This window comes from Telmatherina bonti, assembly GCF_933228915.1.
Source record: "Telmatherina bonti genome assembly, chromosome: 7".
Taxonomy (NCBI): Eukaryota; Metazoa; Chordata; class Actinopteri; order Atheriniformes; family Telmatherinidae; genus Telmatherina; species Telmatherina bonti.
Window position 1 is genome coordinate 12,021,840 of NC_136625.1, and position 17,444 is coordinate 12,039,283.

Consider the following 17,444-nt stretch of genomic DNA (forward strand, 5'->3'; position numbering starts at 1 on the left):
GTTAAAGCTTCATAGCAGAGAACAGAAGCTGCTGCAGCCAGGTGCATCTGTTCGGTGCTGTGATGGCTAATTTAACACCACATGACAGGTAATTAGTGTTAAAATCAGGCGGATGTTCTTGTCTTTTCTCTTCTCTCCAGCGTCCGTGTGACAATGATAACAGCGATGAAAACACTGACTCGTTTTATTCGTTTGTTTTGTGACAGATGCAGTGCAGCTGCAGCTCTTCAGTCGGACACCTTTCATCACCTTACTGGAGCAGAAGTAAGATGATGTGCGCATGCTGACGTGATTGGGTGTTCGTCTCAGTTGTTCACATGTGTGTGGGTTGACATTTGTGTGGGAGCGCTTTCATGTTTATGTAAGCCTTATTATGGATATCATTTTCTCAAGAGCACACTTTCCACTAGCACTGTAGTTTAGTAAAAATAGATTCAATTGGAAAGACAAAGCAGCAACAAACATGATGCTGTTTGGATGACCGGTTGGAATAATCAACAATCAATAAGTGGTTGTAAAAAAACAAAACTGACAAGCTCAAGGCTCATACTTAAACCACAACGCATTTCTTTCTCTCTTTTTTTTTTTTCCAAATTTAGCTAAATATAATCAATTTTCTGATTAGCCAATTATATAATTTTCTCTGGATGTAGATTAAATTAGCAGCAAACATCCTCAAGTCCCCCAAAAAACCCTGCAATCACATAAATGTTGTTTTTTAATTTTACGTAATCAAAAAAATCATGAAGAAAGGAGGTTCTTTAATAACATCTGACTTTCTTTCAGGAGATATTCCATGCAGTACACACATATACTGCATGTATATGTGTATATATATATATATATATATATATATATATATATATATATATATATATATATATATATATATATATACATATATATATATATATATATATATATATATATATATATATATATATATATATATATATATATATATATATATATATATATATACATATATATATATATATATATATATATATATATATATATATATATATATATATATATATATATATATAAAATTGTAGTCAATTCAGTCTTGTGTTGACGTAGCCTAAGATGTCAGTGTGTGATGCAGAGAATGAAATAGCTTCACTTTGGTAAGTTGTTTCAGGTAAATAAAGCTGTTAAATAAAGCTGACTTTGACCGCTCAGCTAATCAGTACTTCATAGTTTGGACTTGTGAAGGTATCACAAGCCACAACCAACATAACCTCAGTATTTTTATCCTTAAAAAGTAAAATAATTCTTGATGTAAACGTTTTTGGTTTTTTTTGCAAACCGCACATTTTCCTGTTTTCTGTGGCACATAAATCTGATGATCGTCTGCATAGAAATGAAATGTGGTGCTGCATATTTCCAGAGAATTGATCCATAGAGGAAGTAAGTACAGGGAGAAAAAATATAAATACAACATAAAACATAAATACAACCTTGAGGTACTCCATATGTGACAGACATTGGGATGAAATCACTCCAAGTCCCACCCAGGATGCCCACCCAGCAGATTCAAGAGGCGCTTATGATCCACTGCATGGAAGGCCGATATTTTTTAATATACCCGCATAGTTGGAATTCATTTTTTGATCATGCATATTGTATGAATGTTTTACAAAGACCATCTTCAATTCCTTAAAATACTTCATCTTTTAATATTTACTTCACTGTGTGAAATACAATAAATCTTATCGCCATCCGAGCTCGGTCAGGAGCTTCTCTGAAATCAAACCAAAACAAAAGTTCTTCCAAAAGTCCCACCTAAACAAAGCTTCTCCGGTTATAGTTTTCTTATTTACCTAAAATAAAGGTTGTTGTAAATGAAAAACATAAAAAATAGAAGTAATGGTTATGTCTGTCACATTTAACTTGCTTTCAAAAGATTCCCAAATATGTCTGAAAGAAATGACTGCTGAGTGTTTCCAATACTCAGCAGTTGTTTCTTTCAGGCATCTTAGCAAAAAGAAAAACTTCAAAGTCAAGATTGTGCAGAAACGTATGAGAAATCATGAAGAAGTGAAAAATACTTCAGAGTACAGTGATAAGTCCCTCGGTGACTTCTATCTAGATGATGTTCAGGTGCACGTTCAGGAGAAGAAAGCCACGCCCACCTTCACTGCTCAGTATAACGCCTCCTAGCAGCTGACCAATCAGACGCAGCCTGCAGGACATAGGGCGGAGCTTTCTCTGTTCACTTGTTTCTGCCAGAGGCTGATCTGAGAGGATCAATACAAAATGAATGAAGGGATTTGTGAAAAATGCTGGATTATTTCTTGCATTTCTGGATTTGCACATTAAAATAAATTAGACTGAAATGTGCATAATAGAGCCACTTTAAATAAACTTTGAAAGTGTGCATTTAAAGATTCCTCCAGATTTTTTCTCATTTCTTTTTTTCTTTGTGAGATTTCGGTGAGTTTGCATGGAACAACCGTGTTATAACTTGCCCCAGTTTGACCTGTGATTGTACTTTATCACAGTAATTTGCTTTTATTACGACTAAGGATGCTATTAAATATGGCTCCTTTTGGTGCAGCAGGCCAGCTTGGACATAATTAAATCTTATTTCCTACAAACTGAACAAAACAACATATTTTTCCTTATGCTCAAATCACTGATTAGTTTATTTGTGGCTACATTAAAGAGACGCTTTCAGTGTGATTAAATCTTAAAATACATTCATACATGTGTAAGAAATATTTGAGTAAGAAATGAAGTTTTTTTGGGTTTGTTTGATCAGCCGAGCCAGAACGGCAAAATGTGAGCCGCTTGTTTTCTCCTCTGAGCTTAAAAAAAAACAAACAAAAAAACAAAACAAATCTGTTTTCTTAAAGAGGAGTCACAGATAGCTGCATTTCTGTGAAACGCTATTGAAAGTGATAAAGCCAACATAATGAGAAGAGCTTGAGTGAGGCTGAAAATTTTTTCTCATAACGGTGGAGTGATTAGTTTGTGTTCACAGGACAACAGAGCTCAACTCTCCCCAGAAAAATGCAGCAGAAATACTTATCGTGTGCTGCCTCCTGCCTTCTGTCGTGTTTTACATGGGAAATCTAATGAAATGGAAATGTAACGACTCATGCAATAACAGAATCCCATAAATAGTCACAGGAGATAAATAAGTGACCGCAGAAACAACACGCGAGGAGGAAGGAATCTCTGCAGATATTCTGAGACAGGATCTGGGGTTTTTCCAGTGTTTTTGTTTTTGTTTTTTTTTTGTTTTTTTTGTTGTTACCTGGGGAGAAGTTACCTGTTTGGTTTTCTCTGATGGAGATATGCCTCACGTCAAACCTGCATTGATTGTTTCTAAGAATCATGTCAACACATGTAGATTTTAGTCACTGGACCAAAAATGAAGGTAATATCAGTCGCATTTATTACAGCCGCCTCTGCTGAGTGGACTCATTGGGGAAAGAATTGAAGGCCAAGCGGTAATGAATGACGTTAAAGTGGAACTATTATGTGCATTTCAGGCTAATTTATTTTTATTTCTAAAACCAGAAGGGCTGGGATTGATCGAGTTATTGTCACAAATCACTTTATTTACTTCAGACCGACCCTCTCCGTAGGCTGTCAGATCAGCTTGTGGGCAAAACGAGTGGATTGAGACTCTTCCGCATTAAGCCCCGCCTCCCGCCACTGCACTACATCGGGAGCGCGCACCGCACCTGCTTTCCCTGTCATTGTAACATCTCATAAACAGAAGGATTAGGCTAATATGAACTCAATAAAAAAACAAAATACAATGTCAACACGTAGCATACAGCCCTATATGTTGGAACCTGAATCAGACCCTGAAAACAAAGTGGAAAACAGCAACCCACAGCAACGAATGCAGCAGGATGTCTCTCTTCACCAGCCATCGTTGGAAATAACTTTATCCCACGTTTTCCACCCGCCTGATGTATTTGTACATGCCCTTGTTAACCAGTAGAAGGTAACCAATCACCGAACCTTATCCCCCGGGACGTCACAAGGATTTCCAAGTAGAAAAAACTCTCTACAATGACGTGTTTTTCGTCGCCATGGAAACCGAACGGAGAGAGTGCTGGAACTCAAACATGCGTTTAGGTGATAAAAAACAGTGCCGTTCACATGTCTGATGAGGATTCAACACTGTAACACTGTAGAAAGCTCAGAAAACTCAAAATACCATCATAGCACCCCTTTAATCTCACATTTGTCCCACTAACACAACTGTAGAACAATTTGCACATTTTCACTTTATCGTCTTCTTGTCTTTCAGCAGTGCTGTTTCCAGACTGGGCATATAAACCAGCCTGGTCACCTGGTTCCAGACAGGTCCAGTTGTGGCACTTCCTGTTGGAGCTACTGGGCCGAGGTGAGGGCGGCGCCATCGGTTGGGGAGGGGAGTGGGGTGAATTTGTCATCAGGGACCCCGAGAGGCTGGCCAGGCTGTGGGGGGAGAGGAAGGGCAAACCGCACATGAACTATGACAAACTCAGCCGGGCACTCAGGTAAGAATCAGTGACTCTGTGTGTGTGTATGTGTGTATGTGTGTGTGTGTGTGTGTGTGTGTGTGTGCGCAGCTTCTCCCTCAGGCTGGATGCTGTATATAAGAAAAAAAACAAAAAAAAAACCTCCTGCCAGCACATGTTGTGGAGTTAAAATTTAAACTCTAAAATGCCCACAGAAGCAACACTTGCCATCTGTGAAGAACAAACGGCCGAAGTAGCCGACAGGAACAGGACTGCATAACACACACATCAGCGTGTAGTCTGACACACAAACGTTCTGCTTGCAGATACTACTACAACAAACGCATCCTGCACAAGACCAAAGGGAAAAGATTCACCTACAAGTTCAACTTCAGCAAACTCATCCTGGTCAACTATCCGGGATACCTGCCACCACCCGGCCACCAGGTCATCACCACATCCTCACTTCCACTTCAAAGATTTCCCATGTGGAAAACTGGCTTCTTCTTTAATCATGTAAACCATAATTTAACCAGTTAATCTAAATGTGAATTTAGTCATTGAAGGGATCTTCATCCTATTCCGAGAGAGAACATAAAACGTATTATTTCAACAGCAGGAAATGAAATGTCTCTAATAGAAACAATACCCTCAGCTTTATCACTTAATATGGATTTGCCTGAGCCGAATAGGAATCATTACAGAAATATTATCATTTAATATGAAGCCAACCAACTGACAGACTCTCTAAAGAGAGGAGTTCAATTTCTATCATATCCACAGGCAAAGCAGGGGCTTAGGTTAACTAGTATCCTTCAGTCGGCCCCAGACAATGTTTAATTATACAATAAATTCTGTAAGAGAGCGGATTAGTGAGGAGGCTCTTTGTTAAGGTGGAGAATTGCTGTATAAGCACAGTCCATTTAAATATTTCCTGACTTTATTCGAGTTAAACTTCTAACATCACATATTCTAATTACACTTCTCAGATATGAGTGGAAAATATTGAGAACGGCTTCATTCAGTTGGCTTCATCATTGTAAGACCTGCTTTAAACGCTCTTTCCCCTCTCAGCTTTTTCCCCCGTACACCCCCCCACTTCCCCTTTCCAAATTAAGTTGGGATTCTGTGCAAAATGTAAACAAAAAGGCACCCTTTAAATGGGCTTTAATTTGTGACAATTCACAACTCCAGTGACTTAACATAAGTTTTTGTATCTAAGATTTTTATCAAACAAAAAAAAAACTATTTGATGACTTTAGATATAAGAAGTATGGACTTCCCGGGGGTGGGAGGGATGGGTGGGGGTTTGAAGCTGAACATATTAATGAGCCACAAAAGGGTTCGCATGGGGAGGAAAACTAGAGATATAATGATGTCAGGGGATCAAGTGTAAAACTAAGTGGGTGTGCAGGTGAGTTAGCAACATTAGCTAGTGACTGCTAACATTTTTGTAGTTTAAAATTTAACATCATGTATCACATTATAACAATAAACAGTGGTGGGAGTTTACATCTGAAGCAGCGGTGTCCAGCTGACTCAGATAAAATGCCACTGAGCAGAACTTCATCGGCTGTTGGAGTAAAGGTACAGAGAAAACCTGTCGGACAGCGGCCCTCGAGGACCGATCTAGAGAATTAAACTGGTCCAAAACACTCAAGGATCAGCTGTTGGGTTATTTGTCATATCGCTCGCCACATAGTAAAGGAAAGATAATGTCAGAGACATTATTACCTTACATTGTGGGAGGCTAACTCAGAAGAGTAATTAAAGGTTAACAATTAAACTAGATAAGAAGCCTGAAAGGACGCAGTTCCTCTTTCTGTCAGGCTGTTTCTCTGTCACTGTCCCTCCCACTGGTGTCCTGGTAGCATGATGCCCACGGAAACACCCAGCAAAAGGCTTCTTAAAATACTTTCTGAAGCTCTTCTTTGGATGTTTCTGTCTTTTGATTTGTTCCCCGTCAACATGATCCCACGCTGCTCCAGTCATGTCAGTCACTCCATCAGACCAGTTGCCACTGATTTTCAGACCAGTTCTTGTCTCATTGGGATATCTCAGACTTTTTCCTGTTTTCCTTCCTTATTACTTGCTTCTTGACAGTCACCCTTCCACAGAAATAACTTCTGATGAGATTTCAATTTAATTCAGCTTCATTTGTATAGCGCCGCTTCACAACAATGTTGTCACAGGGCACTTTCCATACACGTCATTTCAAGCCAATTCATACACAGCCTGTAATAGAAACCAACCAATTGCATTGAATCATTTTAGCGTGCAGCAGATGGATGAAATGGGAGAAAACGTCTAACACAGCACCAGAGTATACATTAAAATTGGTCTTTTGCGAAGTTTTCTCTTATTTATAGAGCCAAAGCTGGCTCATTCCTAGAGTTTATAACTTTAATTAATACATAAGTCAGTGCAAAGTGCTTCACAAAAGGTTAACAAAATGTACGCAGGTTGGAAATGTTGGAATTAAGTGGAAACGTAGCAAAGGACCAAATAAAAACTTTGAGACACCTTCAGAAAGCCTGCAGTGTTTTTAAAAATAACTTTAGAAGGTTTACAAGAAAGTTTGGCTCAATAAAATGAGGGGGTGGAGTAAGACCTGCACACCTTTTGTATTTTATATAATTTCTATAGCTTCATCGGCAGCCTCAGCAACTCACCTGTACAAAGTGTATCCAGGCAGAACAGCAGACTCAGTCGAGTTTCTCTTCTCAAAGTCTGGAGTTGAAATAAAAGATAAGCTGGTATGAGAAGAAAAAAAGCATGCATGACTGCGGCAGAATCTTCCTTTGACTCTGCATGGAAAATGTTACCTGGAAATATGTTGGTGACAAAAGTGATTTTCTGAAACCTGCCTAAACTGGCTACATTTTAATCCATGTTAGTACTTATTCGTCATAAATGAAACTGATTCAAACACAATTGTCAATTACAAAACCTGCAAATTTATGCCTGATAAATGCCAACTCTGCCCCCCCTCTCCCCCCAGAAAAAATAAAACAACCAAAAAAACAGCTAAAACAACATTTCAAATACTAAATCTGAGGTTTTTATTGCACTATTTGGAGGGAAATATATTTTCATTTTAAACTTGTTGTCAACAGGATGCATACAAATGTTCCTTTTAACTATTCTCTCTGTGAATTTGGGAACCAGTTATCATATCTGTTGTTCCTTTGAAATTAAATATATCCAGTTAAAGTTGAGTTAAAGTGTTGTATTTGTCGTATTTCATCATGTGCCAGGTGTTTTCAGTGGGTTGACCAGCAGTCAGGCCTGTTTAACTGAGTCATGCTTTTGTAAAATGTGCAGAATATGCTTTGAGTTGCTTAAAAAAATCAGAAAAGATGTTATCTGGGTGTCTGGGAAATGTTGCAAAAAGCCTGACTATGTATTTCAGCATTAATTTGCCGTTAAATACATATGAGTAACCCTCGGGACGTGTAGTAATACACACATACTTTTGGAACCAACTTCACCTCAGCCCATCTTAAACGTTTATTTTCTCCTACTTGTAGAGCTTTAACTTGCATTTGTGGATACAGCTGCTCGGTGTGTCTGCCGCCAGCAGTTTTCAGAAGCATTCCCAAGTCCATGCAGTGATTTCCACTTCAGAATCATATCTGTTTTTAATGCAGCGCTGCCCGAGGACCTGAAGATCACAGCTGTTCAATATTGATTTTCAGTCTTGTCTGTTAAGTGCACAGATTTCTCCAGATACTCTGAATCTTTTGATGTTATTATGCTTGACAGCTCATGAACACACACACAGTTTACAATTCCACATTCTTAAATTGCTGAACTTTTTCTGACAATATTTCACAGAGTGCTAAACTCCTCCACATCTTCACTTCTCAAAGCCTCCCCGGGAGGCTTTTTCTTTTTTCTACCCAACCCTGCATCGGATCTGTTTGCAGATGTAAGCTGTGTGCAAATCTAATTAGCTGTGAGATCTTCCTTTCCTTTTTTTTAGACATTAAATGACTTTTCTTTTGTTGTCTGTGGCCCAAGGTTTTAAAACATACTGCTGACGTCAATTTAAAAAAAGAATCACTTATTTTTTTTACCCAAATGTCAACGTAGTTTTTTAGTTTCAACAATATGTTTTCTTTGTAGACTCTCAAACTGAATACAGAGTTTGGTCCTTTTTTTTTTTATCATTAGTAATAACAGGGTATTGTTATAAAGAAAATAGTTTTGTACACACAGGGCCAGACTTTATTGTGTGAAATGTTTCCATTACAACCATCCCTCCATCTCATCCTTCATGCGTCCATCCTCCAGTTGGTCCAGAGTGCCCCTCTATCCTTCCCTCTCCTCCCTGCTGAGAGCGGCTTTCCTCTGAATGGAGGTGCAGGGTCAGTGATGGACAGAGGTAAGACACAGTGATTCCCCCTGCAGAGCATCCCTGTCCAGCTAACACTGTAACAGTTACAAAGATGTGTATTCATCCTGTCTGCAGTCAGACAGTGAAAGAACCACCTCAAGGAAGATTTCTCTCTACTAACGTCTGCACTTTCTGTTTGCAGGGGATATTTTTGAAGTTATAGATGGAGCTTTATATTGTTGCAGAGCAATAGTACTCATGCACAGTCAAGGGAAAACAAAAAAGTCTCCCTTCCATTTCTAGGGTTTAATGCTTTGCAACATGATAGATTTGTATGAAGTCTTAAAGTTAAATGTAATGTAATATGAACAAGAAAACTTGGTACCATAAAAAAGAAGTGAACCATGATGCAGAGGTGATGTGTGAAAAACTTCATGCACCCTAATGAAGTAAGCAACAGCCAGGTAATCAAATTCACTTCATTGTCTTATCAGTTTAGCAAAAAACAGCTGTTGCCAACTCTCAATCGGGGAAGGGTGATAAAGCAATTTCCAAATAAATTTAGACTTCATCAAACTCCAATACTTTAATGAATTGAAACATTTTTTTAGACAGTTATCAGTTTTCCCAGGAGTGTACTGCATGGCCAGAACACACAAAGTTCAGAGGAATATCTTAATAAAAACACAAAAGTTACATCTTAGACTGCATGCAGGCCTTGTTTCGCATGATTAGTTTTAAAGTTCTTGGCAGAATAATAAATAATAATAATAATAATAATAATAATAATGAAAATAATAATCAAAACATTGACAAGTATGGCTAGTTTGGAAGAGGTGCCAGGAAAAACCCTTCACTCTTTTAAGGTAAACTTATTTTTGCAAAGTTGCATCTGAACAAACCACAAGACTTCTGGAACAAAGTCCTTTAGACAGATAAGAGCAAAGAAGAGACATTTAGTTAGAATGCACATGAAGAGAAACCAAATGCAGCATGTAAACACAAACACCACCTGTCAGGTGGAGAGCTAATGGTTTGGGCTTGTTTTGCAGCCACAGGAACTGAACTCCTTGCAGTCACTGAGACGACCAAGTTGTCTGTATAGATATCTACCTGACAGCTCAAGACTGTTTGAAACTGGGTCATGCAACAGGACAATGTACACAAATACAGCTGCAAACTCACAACGATGTGGTTAAAAGTAAATTAATTTAATGTGTTGCACTGGTCCACTTAAAATTCAGACCTCAGTTTGATTGAAATATCGTAATGGAAACTTAAGAGACCTTGGCATAAATAAATGATGCAAAGCTGACCTCATGCTACTGAATAAACTAAAGCTGTGTTGTGAATAAGAGTGGGCCAAAATTTCTCCACATTGATGTTAAATATTGATGATGCTACACAGAAAACTACTTCTTCAAGGTTTTTCTGTTGAATTTGGGGATTTTACTTATTTTTTACAAAGTGCTTCTGCATTCTGAATAAAGAATAATTACATAGCACAATATTACACATGTTGTTGGTCATCTGTGTTTATATTTACCTACTTTGAAGAGCAGATGAAATGTTTTTATATCCTGATATCTAAAACCTTGAATGACCATAGAGTGATGTTTCTTTTTTATGTGACTGTCTACAACAGATCACGCAAACATCATTATTAAAAGGATCAAGCCATCCTTTGTTTTTTATGTAATTTAGTGAGGAAATATTTATAACTTGCAGCCCAATTCTTTATCCAGTAGAAACACAGTTTACAGAATTATCTGGACTCATATCAGACATATTTTAAGATATAAGGACAGCTCCAACAAAAGTTTCATCTTTCCATTTTCTTCATATTCACTCACTTTTGCATCATATTTCTCCCTCCCCAGTGGATCTGAACTCCTGAACTTCCTTTAGCTCAAGTTACAAGGAAACTGCATTTTGATGGCATCTCTTTTTCTAACTGAATGTATTTCTGTGTGAAGCAGAATGACAGTGATGGGAAATAATGCAAGGATGGGGCTCAAGTCTTGGCCTTGAAAACTGATTTTACTGAGTGAATACATTTGTATCTGCACTCAGATAAGAGAGTAGCTGTATTTTTTATGCATCTTTTTTTTTTAATGTATCTGAGCTCCACAATGCAGAATGGAGATTTGTTTTCATTGACATAAGTATCCCTTTTTCTCTTGACAGTGGTCCAGCCTCTGCCTCACCCCTTCTTACACCCGTGCTGCTTCCCTAAACCGCTCCCAGCGCCTCGAGGTCTCCATGGCCCCTTTCCCTTTATCACTACTCCTTCATGTCCAGGTGTCAACGTGAAAGAGCAGAGGGAGCTAGGTTTAAATGCAAATGGCTGGTCTCACAAGAGCCTCACAGGGTGGGATGCGAACCATCACATCAGCTGGAACCTGTTTGGAGGAGAGAAGCAGACTGGAGTTCGAGATGAAGAAAAGAGAGTTGTGAGAGATGCTGAGTGAAGAAAGGACACAAATGGACTTACTGCCCTTTCTTAAATCTCTCATTATTCTTCTGTTTCTTGAGTTTATTGTGTGTTAGTTAATTTTTCACTGCCTGTGATCTAAAATACACTGATTGTTTTATTTTAGCTATTTATTGAGATGAACTTAGCTATCTTTTTATTTTTTGGATAGAAATATTGATAAATTCTGCACTTCATCTGCCAGCCCTTCATGACCCCAGGGGTTGCACTTGTGAACAATTGACAACACAGGACTTGTTTGGGGAAATAAAGCACTGCACTCTGCTTTCATTATTCATCTGTTTTTCTTGCATCTCAACCCCTCACTCCTCACTCAACATACATCATGCACTCAAAAAACACTAAGGAATTGCTATGAAAGGACCCTCACGCCATCTTTGCAGCATCAGGACCAGTCTAAACTCTCTGCAGTTACAACTCCCAAACAGTAGGAGGCAGTTAGGCCTTTGATTTACCGCAAACTTTCCACATTTCCCTTTCAAGGGAAGAAATGAAAGGAAAGAGGTACCACTCTGACCCTATTTCTGGATGGTATGGTTGTTGCTTGACCTAAATTAGAAAATATGTTAGCACGTTTTAAGACGATTGTAGTATGACTTTAAATTAAAACAGACAACTGGAAAAAATTGTACGTGTTTTTTTTTTAATTTATTTTTTTAAGCGAAATTCAACCTTGACTAATTTAGTACGTGTGTGATACATCTTAAGTTTTAACAATCTTTGATGAAGATGTCATTTTGGCGCCTAGTATTACAAGTTATTCAGTGATTCTGTAGCGCGGGAGTTAGAGCATTTGCGTGTGCATGTATTATTGTTACCAAACCTTCATTAGTCATTATAAATTAAATATATAAGGAGAAGGCACCGTTTGAAGACAAAATGCAGCGGAGCATCGCGTAAGTGACAGCTGGGAAAAGTTTCTATTAGCTAGCTAAGAACAAGCGTTAGCTTCACAATGTTTATGTCTGCAAAGCATTGGCCTGTGGTAGTATGTTAAAGTTTTCTTCAGGGTTTATGTGTCTCAAAGGGGACATGAGCTGAGAAGTGGAGTTTTATTGTATTGTTCTTTCTGTGACCTAGCTTTAGCAGTTGCTGGTATAGAGCGATGTTTGTTTTCTGTATATGTGTTGCTTCAGGTCTGATCTTAGACGTATACAGTTAATACGGTTATGCTAACACACTTTTTTCATCATGTACACAAATATTATGTAATTAAGTGCAACAAACACGGAAGCTGTATCATGTAACCAAAACGTAAAACCACAACACAGTCAAGCAAGCTTGCTACATAAGTTAGCAAAGACATACATTTCAGTAAACTTACAGAACACATCCAACCCTATTAGCCGAAGTTGCAGATAATTTAGCTTCGTTTTCTGTCAAATGCAGCTTTTGCCATTGGATTAAAACGTTTATATGTCTTTATATATATATATATATATATATATATATATATATATATATATATATATATATATGTATATATATATGTGTGTGTGTGTATATTACAATGATATGAGTGATAACATGTGAACCTCCTTGATCTTTTCCAATCAGATCATTTTTTCAGCCTAAGAGCAAGGATCAGAGTATTCAGAAGAAAACATCTGAGGAACCACTGAAGACGTAAGTTTTTTCCCCTTTTAAATGGCACAACTACTTCATAAAGCTTTGACTGCATGAATGAGAGATAAGCAAAAACTCCTGCCTAAGATGACATGTGTGAAAGGTTTCCTACACTTCTACACCGGTTCTACAGGAGAAATCTAAGACTATTTGCGTCTAAGTCCAGATCTCTGACAGATCTGCTCTTTAAACTTTTTAGTTTTTTGTTTGTTGGATCTTAAAGAGAAGATCTGACTTGGTTTAAACCAAGACATTTTGTGACAAAGCCTGGACAGAAATGGAACTGTTTGCTCCACAGGAGACAGTTTTATCTCACCGGATCTTTTTGTAAAGTCTAAAAAAGTAGGTGTGTAATAATATAATTAAATTCCCTAAGACCTGCTCTGATTCACTAATATTTCTGTTATTTTAACAGCTGAACATGCTGCTTGTTGCATCACAGTTTCTTTTGTTACTCTGCTCAAAACACACCTGATTTAATAATTGGTGTACCTCACTATGCATAAAGCCCCAGTTACTGACACTGAGGACTCATGTCTCAAATGGAAAGAATTAGTAACATCTCTGCTGGCATAAAAAGGGGAAAAAAAAGCCACACTCTCTTGTGATTTTTAATAAAATAAAAACATATATCTGCCAATAGGTCATTCTAGTTACGTTTTTAGAGTTGACAGGCCGCCAAAATTGTTATTTATTTTTGGCTAAATCTTTTATTAATTTGAATAAATTTGCTTATTTTTAATTGCTATTTCACACATCATGTGTTCACTTTGAGTCTTAGTTGTGCAGATCCTTAGAAGTTAACAGTGCGATGAGGAAATGAGGAACTAATAGACCTAATGAGAGTGGGCGTTTAATGTGACCAGATGCTCAGCCTTCTTTATTAGAGATGCTTTTGCAGCTGTTTCTTTTTCTACAATAATCACAACATCAGACAAATTTTAACCTCTTTACTTTATGCCATGCTCATTATTTATATCTTACGAATTTGTGAAAGGATGTTTCTTTAGATTTATACTCTTCACTTTATTAGCTGACTTCCTTACTGAATAAAATCGACTAAACCTCTAACTTCTTTCTTTTCTGTAGTACTGGCATCTTAGACAAAGCAATATGCAATCTGTATATAGGTATGATGCCTGACAAGTAGTACATGTAGCTTTTTATTTATTTTTTTTAATTTAAACTCCATCAGAGTGAAGTTAATTACAAATATATTGTTTTACCTCAGACAGATTTGCACTTGTTTGAAACCCTTTATTGCACATACAGTTGAGCAATGCCTTGTTGGTTTATGTTTAGTTATATTAGCCTCAGGCCAGAGCTCTTATTGATTTTAGTAGTTTTTTTTTTTCAAATATGAACTCTTTTTTTATTTATTTATTTATTTTTAAAGAGTAATTTTGCACTTAAATAAAAATGCAGGTACCATTTAAGCTAAGCTACATAGTTTCCATTTCCGTTACCTTTTGGTTCTCATGGTTCGGCATCTGATTATTATAGGAACATTGTAGAGGCTCTGTTGATGACAAATCTACAGCAGAGTGTCCGAAAAACAAACATGCACGTTAGGAATTATTATCATCTCAAAGATTTCTTTATCTACCCCATTTGTTGTTGACATGCCGAGTACACACAGTCAGCTGCAGAGGGTTCCTTCATCCCACACTAAAAACCTGCCAAACTGATGTGAAAACCGTGAATTGCCTTTAAGATGTAACTGATTTGCAGAAAATAGTGTCAGGACAGAGCTGGAAGCAAATAGGAACAAACATAATTCAGCTTACTGCAGGTATTATGCAAACACTTAAGAGTTTTAAAGTACTATGTATAAGTACTATTAGGGGTGGGAAAATCGGATAGAAAAATTGAATCGTTTTTTTCTTTTTTGTTGTTTCACAATTTAAAAAAAAATTTTTTTTTGTTAAATTGATTTTTTTTTTTTTTTTTTAAATAAATGAAAATAATCCATTATAAAAAATGTAGTCATTTTTCTTGTTTTTATTGATCTTTTTACTTGCCTTCTTGGGCATTAAAGCAGCAAAATGATGGTCTGGTTACTGTGTTGTTTTTTTCTCATTGAAATCAAGAAAAATGACAAGCAAAATAAAGTTTTGTACATTTTTATTTGTTTTTAATCTACAAAAATCAGCAATATCGAAAAAAATGTGAGAATTGCACTTTAAATCGAATCGCCACCCAAAAAATTGGAATCGAATTACGACAAAAGCAAATCATCACAACCCTAGTGTACATTGTGTAGCGCTGTTCCTCAGATCTTTAGAATATTTTTAGTCAGAATATTTAATCATGCTGCCTGACCATGCATTAGTTCTGTCTTTACTCCTCACACAGAAAAAAGACAATTGTTCTCCATTTGCTGAATAATGGTTATGAATCACTGATGTGCTTTGATGTTTCCTCACATAAACCTGGCGGAATGGTAATTTTGCTGACATCACATCTAAAGGTCACGTTTCTAGTTTATATGTGTGTGGACATTGGTGTACACACAGATGTCTTGAGAGGATATGAAGTAGCCTTCCCTATTTTTTCTTTTTAGATAAAAAAAAGAAGGTGGGGTGGGTCTTAGATGGTGAGACAGCAGGAAATGATAACACATCAACTTATTTTCAAACACATTTTTGAGTTAAAGGCCATGTGAAGTGTGTGGAGTTATCGCTGAATGACAGATTAGTTGATTAGTGAAACTTTTTTGTGTCCAGTCATTAACTATCAGAAGATACTGTTGGAAAAGATGAAAACTTCTGTTTCTCATCTCTAAACTGCTTTGATGATAAAGTGTTCATTATCTCTAGACTGTATAATCTTTAAAGTATGTCCTAAAACTTGCTTTAATCGGCTTGCCTTTATGTAATGATCATCACTTCTTTGACCTCCTTTTTTTTTTTTGACACTGACATTCATTTTATAGCCTTTTTTTTATTGTGCTTTTACTGTTGACATTATCCTTCTTTTTAAAAGCCTAATTTGGCACATAGTTGCTGTGTTTTTTTTTGAGCGGCACTACATAAATCCAGCTTATTGCATTGTTTGTATGTCTTAACTGTGTGTTTGTGTGTCTCCAGACCTGTCAAAAGCCCCCTCAAGGTGCAGAACGGCGTTCATGAAGCAGATTCACCCATCAAGAAGGTTGGCAAACGTTGCCGCCAAATCATGGACAGCGACGACGACGAAGTGCCAGATGTTAAAGAACAAGCTGCCACCGAAGAACAAGCAGACAAAGACACTCCTGGTAAAACAGAGAAGGTAATGGAGGTGTTTCCTCAGTAGCTGGAATATGTGCTGCTGTCTTAAATTCATCAGGTTAGCTGTGTTTTCTCGCATTTGTGCAGAAACAGATGGACAGCATTAAGCAACAAAGCAGACGTGTTTTGTTTGAGTATCTGATGTTTTAATCATTAAAGATTAATTACAAGCCATCTTCTTTATCCTTCTATCATTCTAATTTCAATAACACACAACCTGTTGAAGGTGATTTTGAATTTATATTAGAGCCTATTTAGGCTTAATTTAATGAAGACTAATAGAGTTCCTTTAGCCATATCGGTGGCTTTTGTGTTATTAGTGATGGCTAAATGAATGTTGGACAGAAGCGGAGTAATTATACACTGAATCCCAGTTCTGAGTGTATCTGTCAATATGCCTCATAATGAAAAGAACTGATTAACAGCTTTTTCTGTCATTCAACCACCTGTTATTTGATAAAGCTCCTCTTAACTGCCCAGCTCATTTTGTTTGTGACACGTCGGCAATTATTCATTGTTTCCTCTTTGAGGGACAAGACTATGATGGATGAGTGCGTTATGGCAGTGTGACTCACCTCCCTGCTTATTTATCTGTTGCCGTGGACTCATTCACCCACTCTTATTCTGACAGTAATGATTGCTTTTATTTGTAATTAAAACTCACTGCTATTTCTTAAAAATAATTACTGATCTGTAATAAACAAGGTTAATAATTATGTGACAGTCCTCGTAGACTTAAAATGTTTAAGTCACACTTGACTTAATTCCAGGATTTACTTGATGGGTGACTTGATGTTATTGAGCACCAAATTTGTTGGCGATAGATTTTCTCACATGCAATGAAATATTCCTGGATAATGTTAATTTTTTCTGGGTTACATGTACAACAGATGGATTGAGATGGTTAAAATGTAATTATGTTATGGAGATGAGCTCAAGGAATCCTTCATCTGAAGCACTTGTCATGCCCCATGCGTGTTTTAGTTCCTTTAATTAAGCGGTTAGTGTTGGTTCAGAGCTAGTCCCTCATTTTGACCTAGTTTTCTTTTTATTTGAACAGCCAAAGCACTTGTTCCAGTTTTTAAAAAAAAAATAAGAAACAAGGTTTTTTAAAGAACAAGGTATTACCAAAGTGGCAAATATGGGTCAGAGCAAAGAGCTGCATATGTGAGGTGCTCGTGCTTGGTTTGAGAAGAGCATCCAAACTAAAACACTGTGAATGAAATGTTTAAAAAATGCAGGACTGG

At 37.1% G+C, this 17,444-nt stretch overlaps 2 protein-coding genes across 2 annotated transcripts in view; both read left to right on the forward strand.

The window, feature by feature from the left end:
- Positions 1-206: 206 nt before the first annotated feature.
- LOC306758413 (ETS translocation variant 3-like protein) lies at positions 207-11,279 on the forward strand (the record flags this gene model as incomplete). The annotated part of the gene is made up of 5 exons (XM_079243740.1): positions 207-264; positions 4,277-4,508; positions 4,796-4,916; positions 8,766-8,856; positions 10,996-11,279. 5 exons carry the CDS (start codon positions 207-209, stop codon positions 11,277-11,279), a joined length of 786 nt encoding a protein of 261 aa, XP_079099866.1.
- A 795-nt stretch (positions 11,280-12,074) lies between these two features.
- Positions 12,075-17,444, forward strand: part of lig1 (ligase I, DNA, ATP-dependent) — a gene marked incomplete at its 3' end in the record, with an annotated part of 69,848 nt that continues 64,478 nt past the window's right edge. The window contains exons 1-3 of the mRNA XM_079243491.1: positions 12,075-12,198; positions 12,860-12,928; positions 16,018-16,198. Coding sequence (XP_079099617.1) covers positions 12,182-12,198; positions 12,860-12,928; positions 16,018-16,198 — 267 coding nt within the window. The 5' untranslated portion in view covers positions 12,075-12,181. The remainder of the gene's footprint in view (positions 12,199-12,859; positions 12,929-16,017; positions 16,199-17,444) is intronic.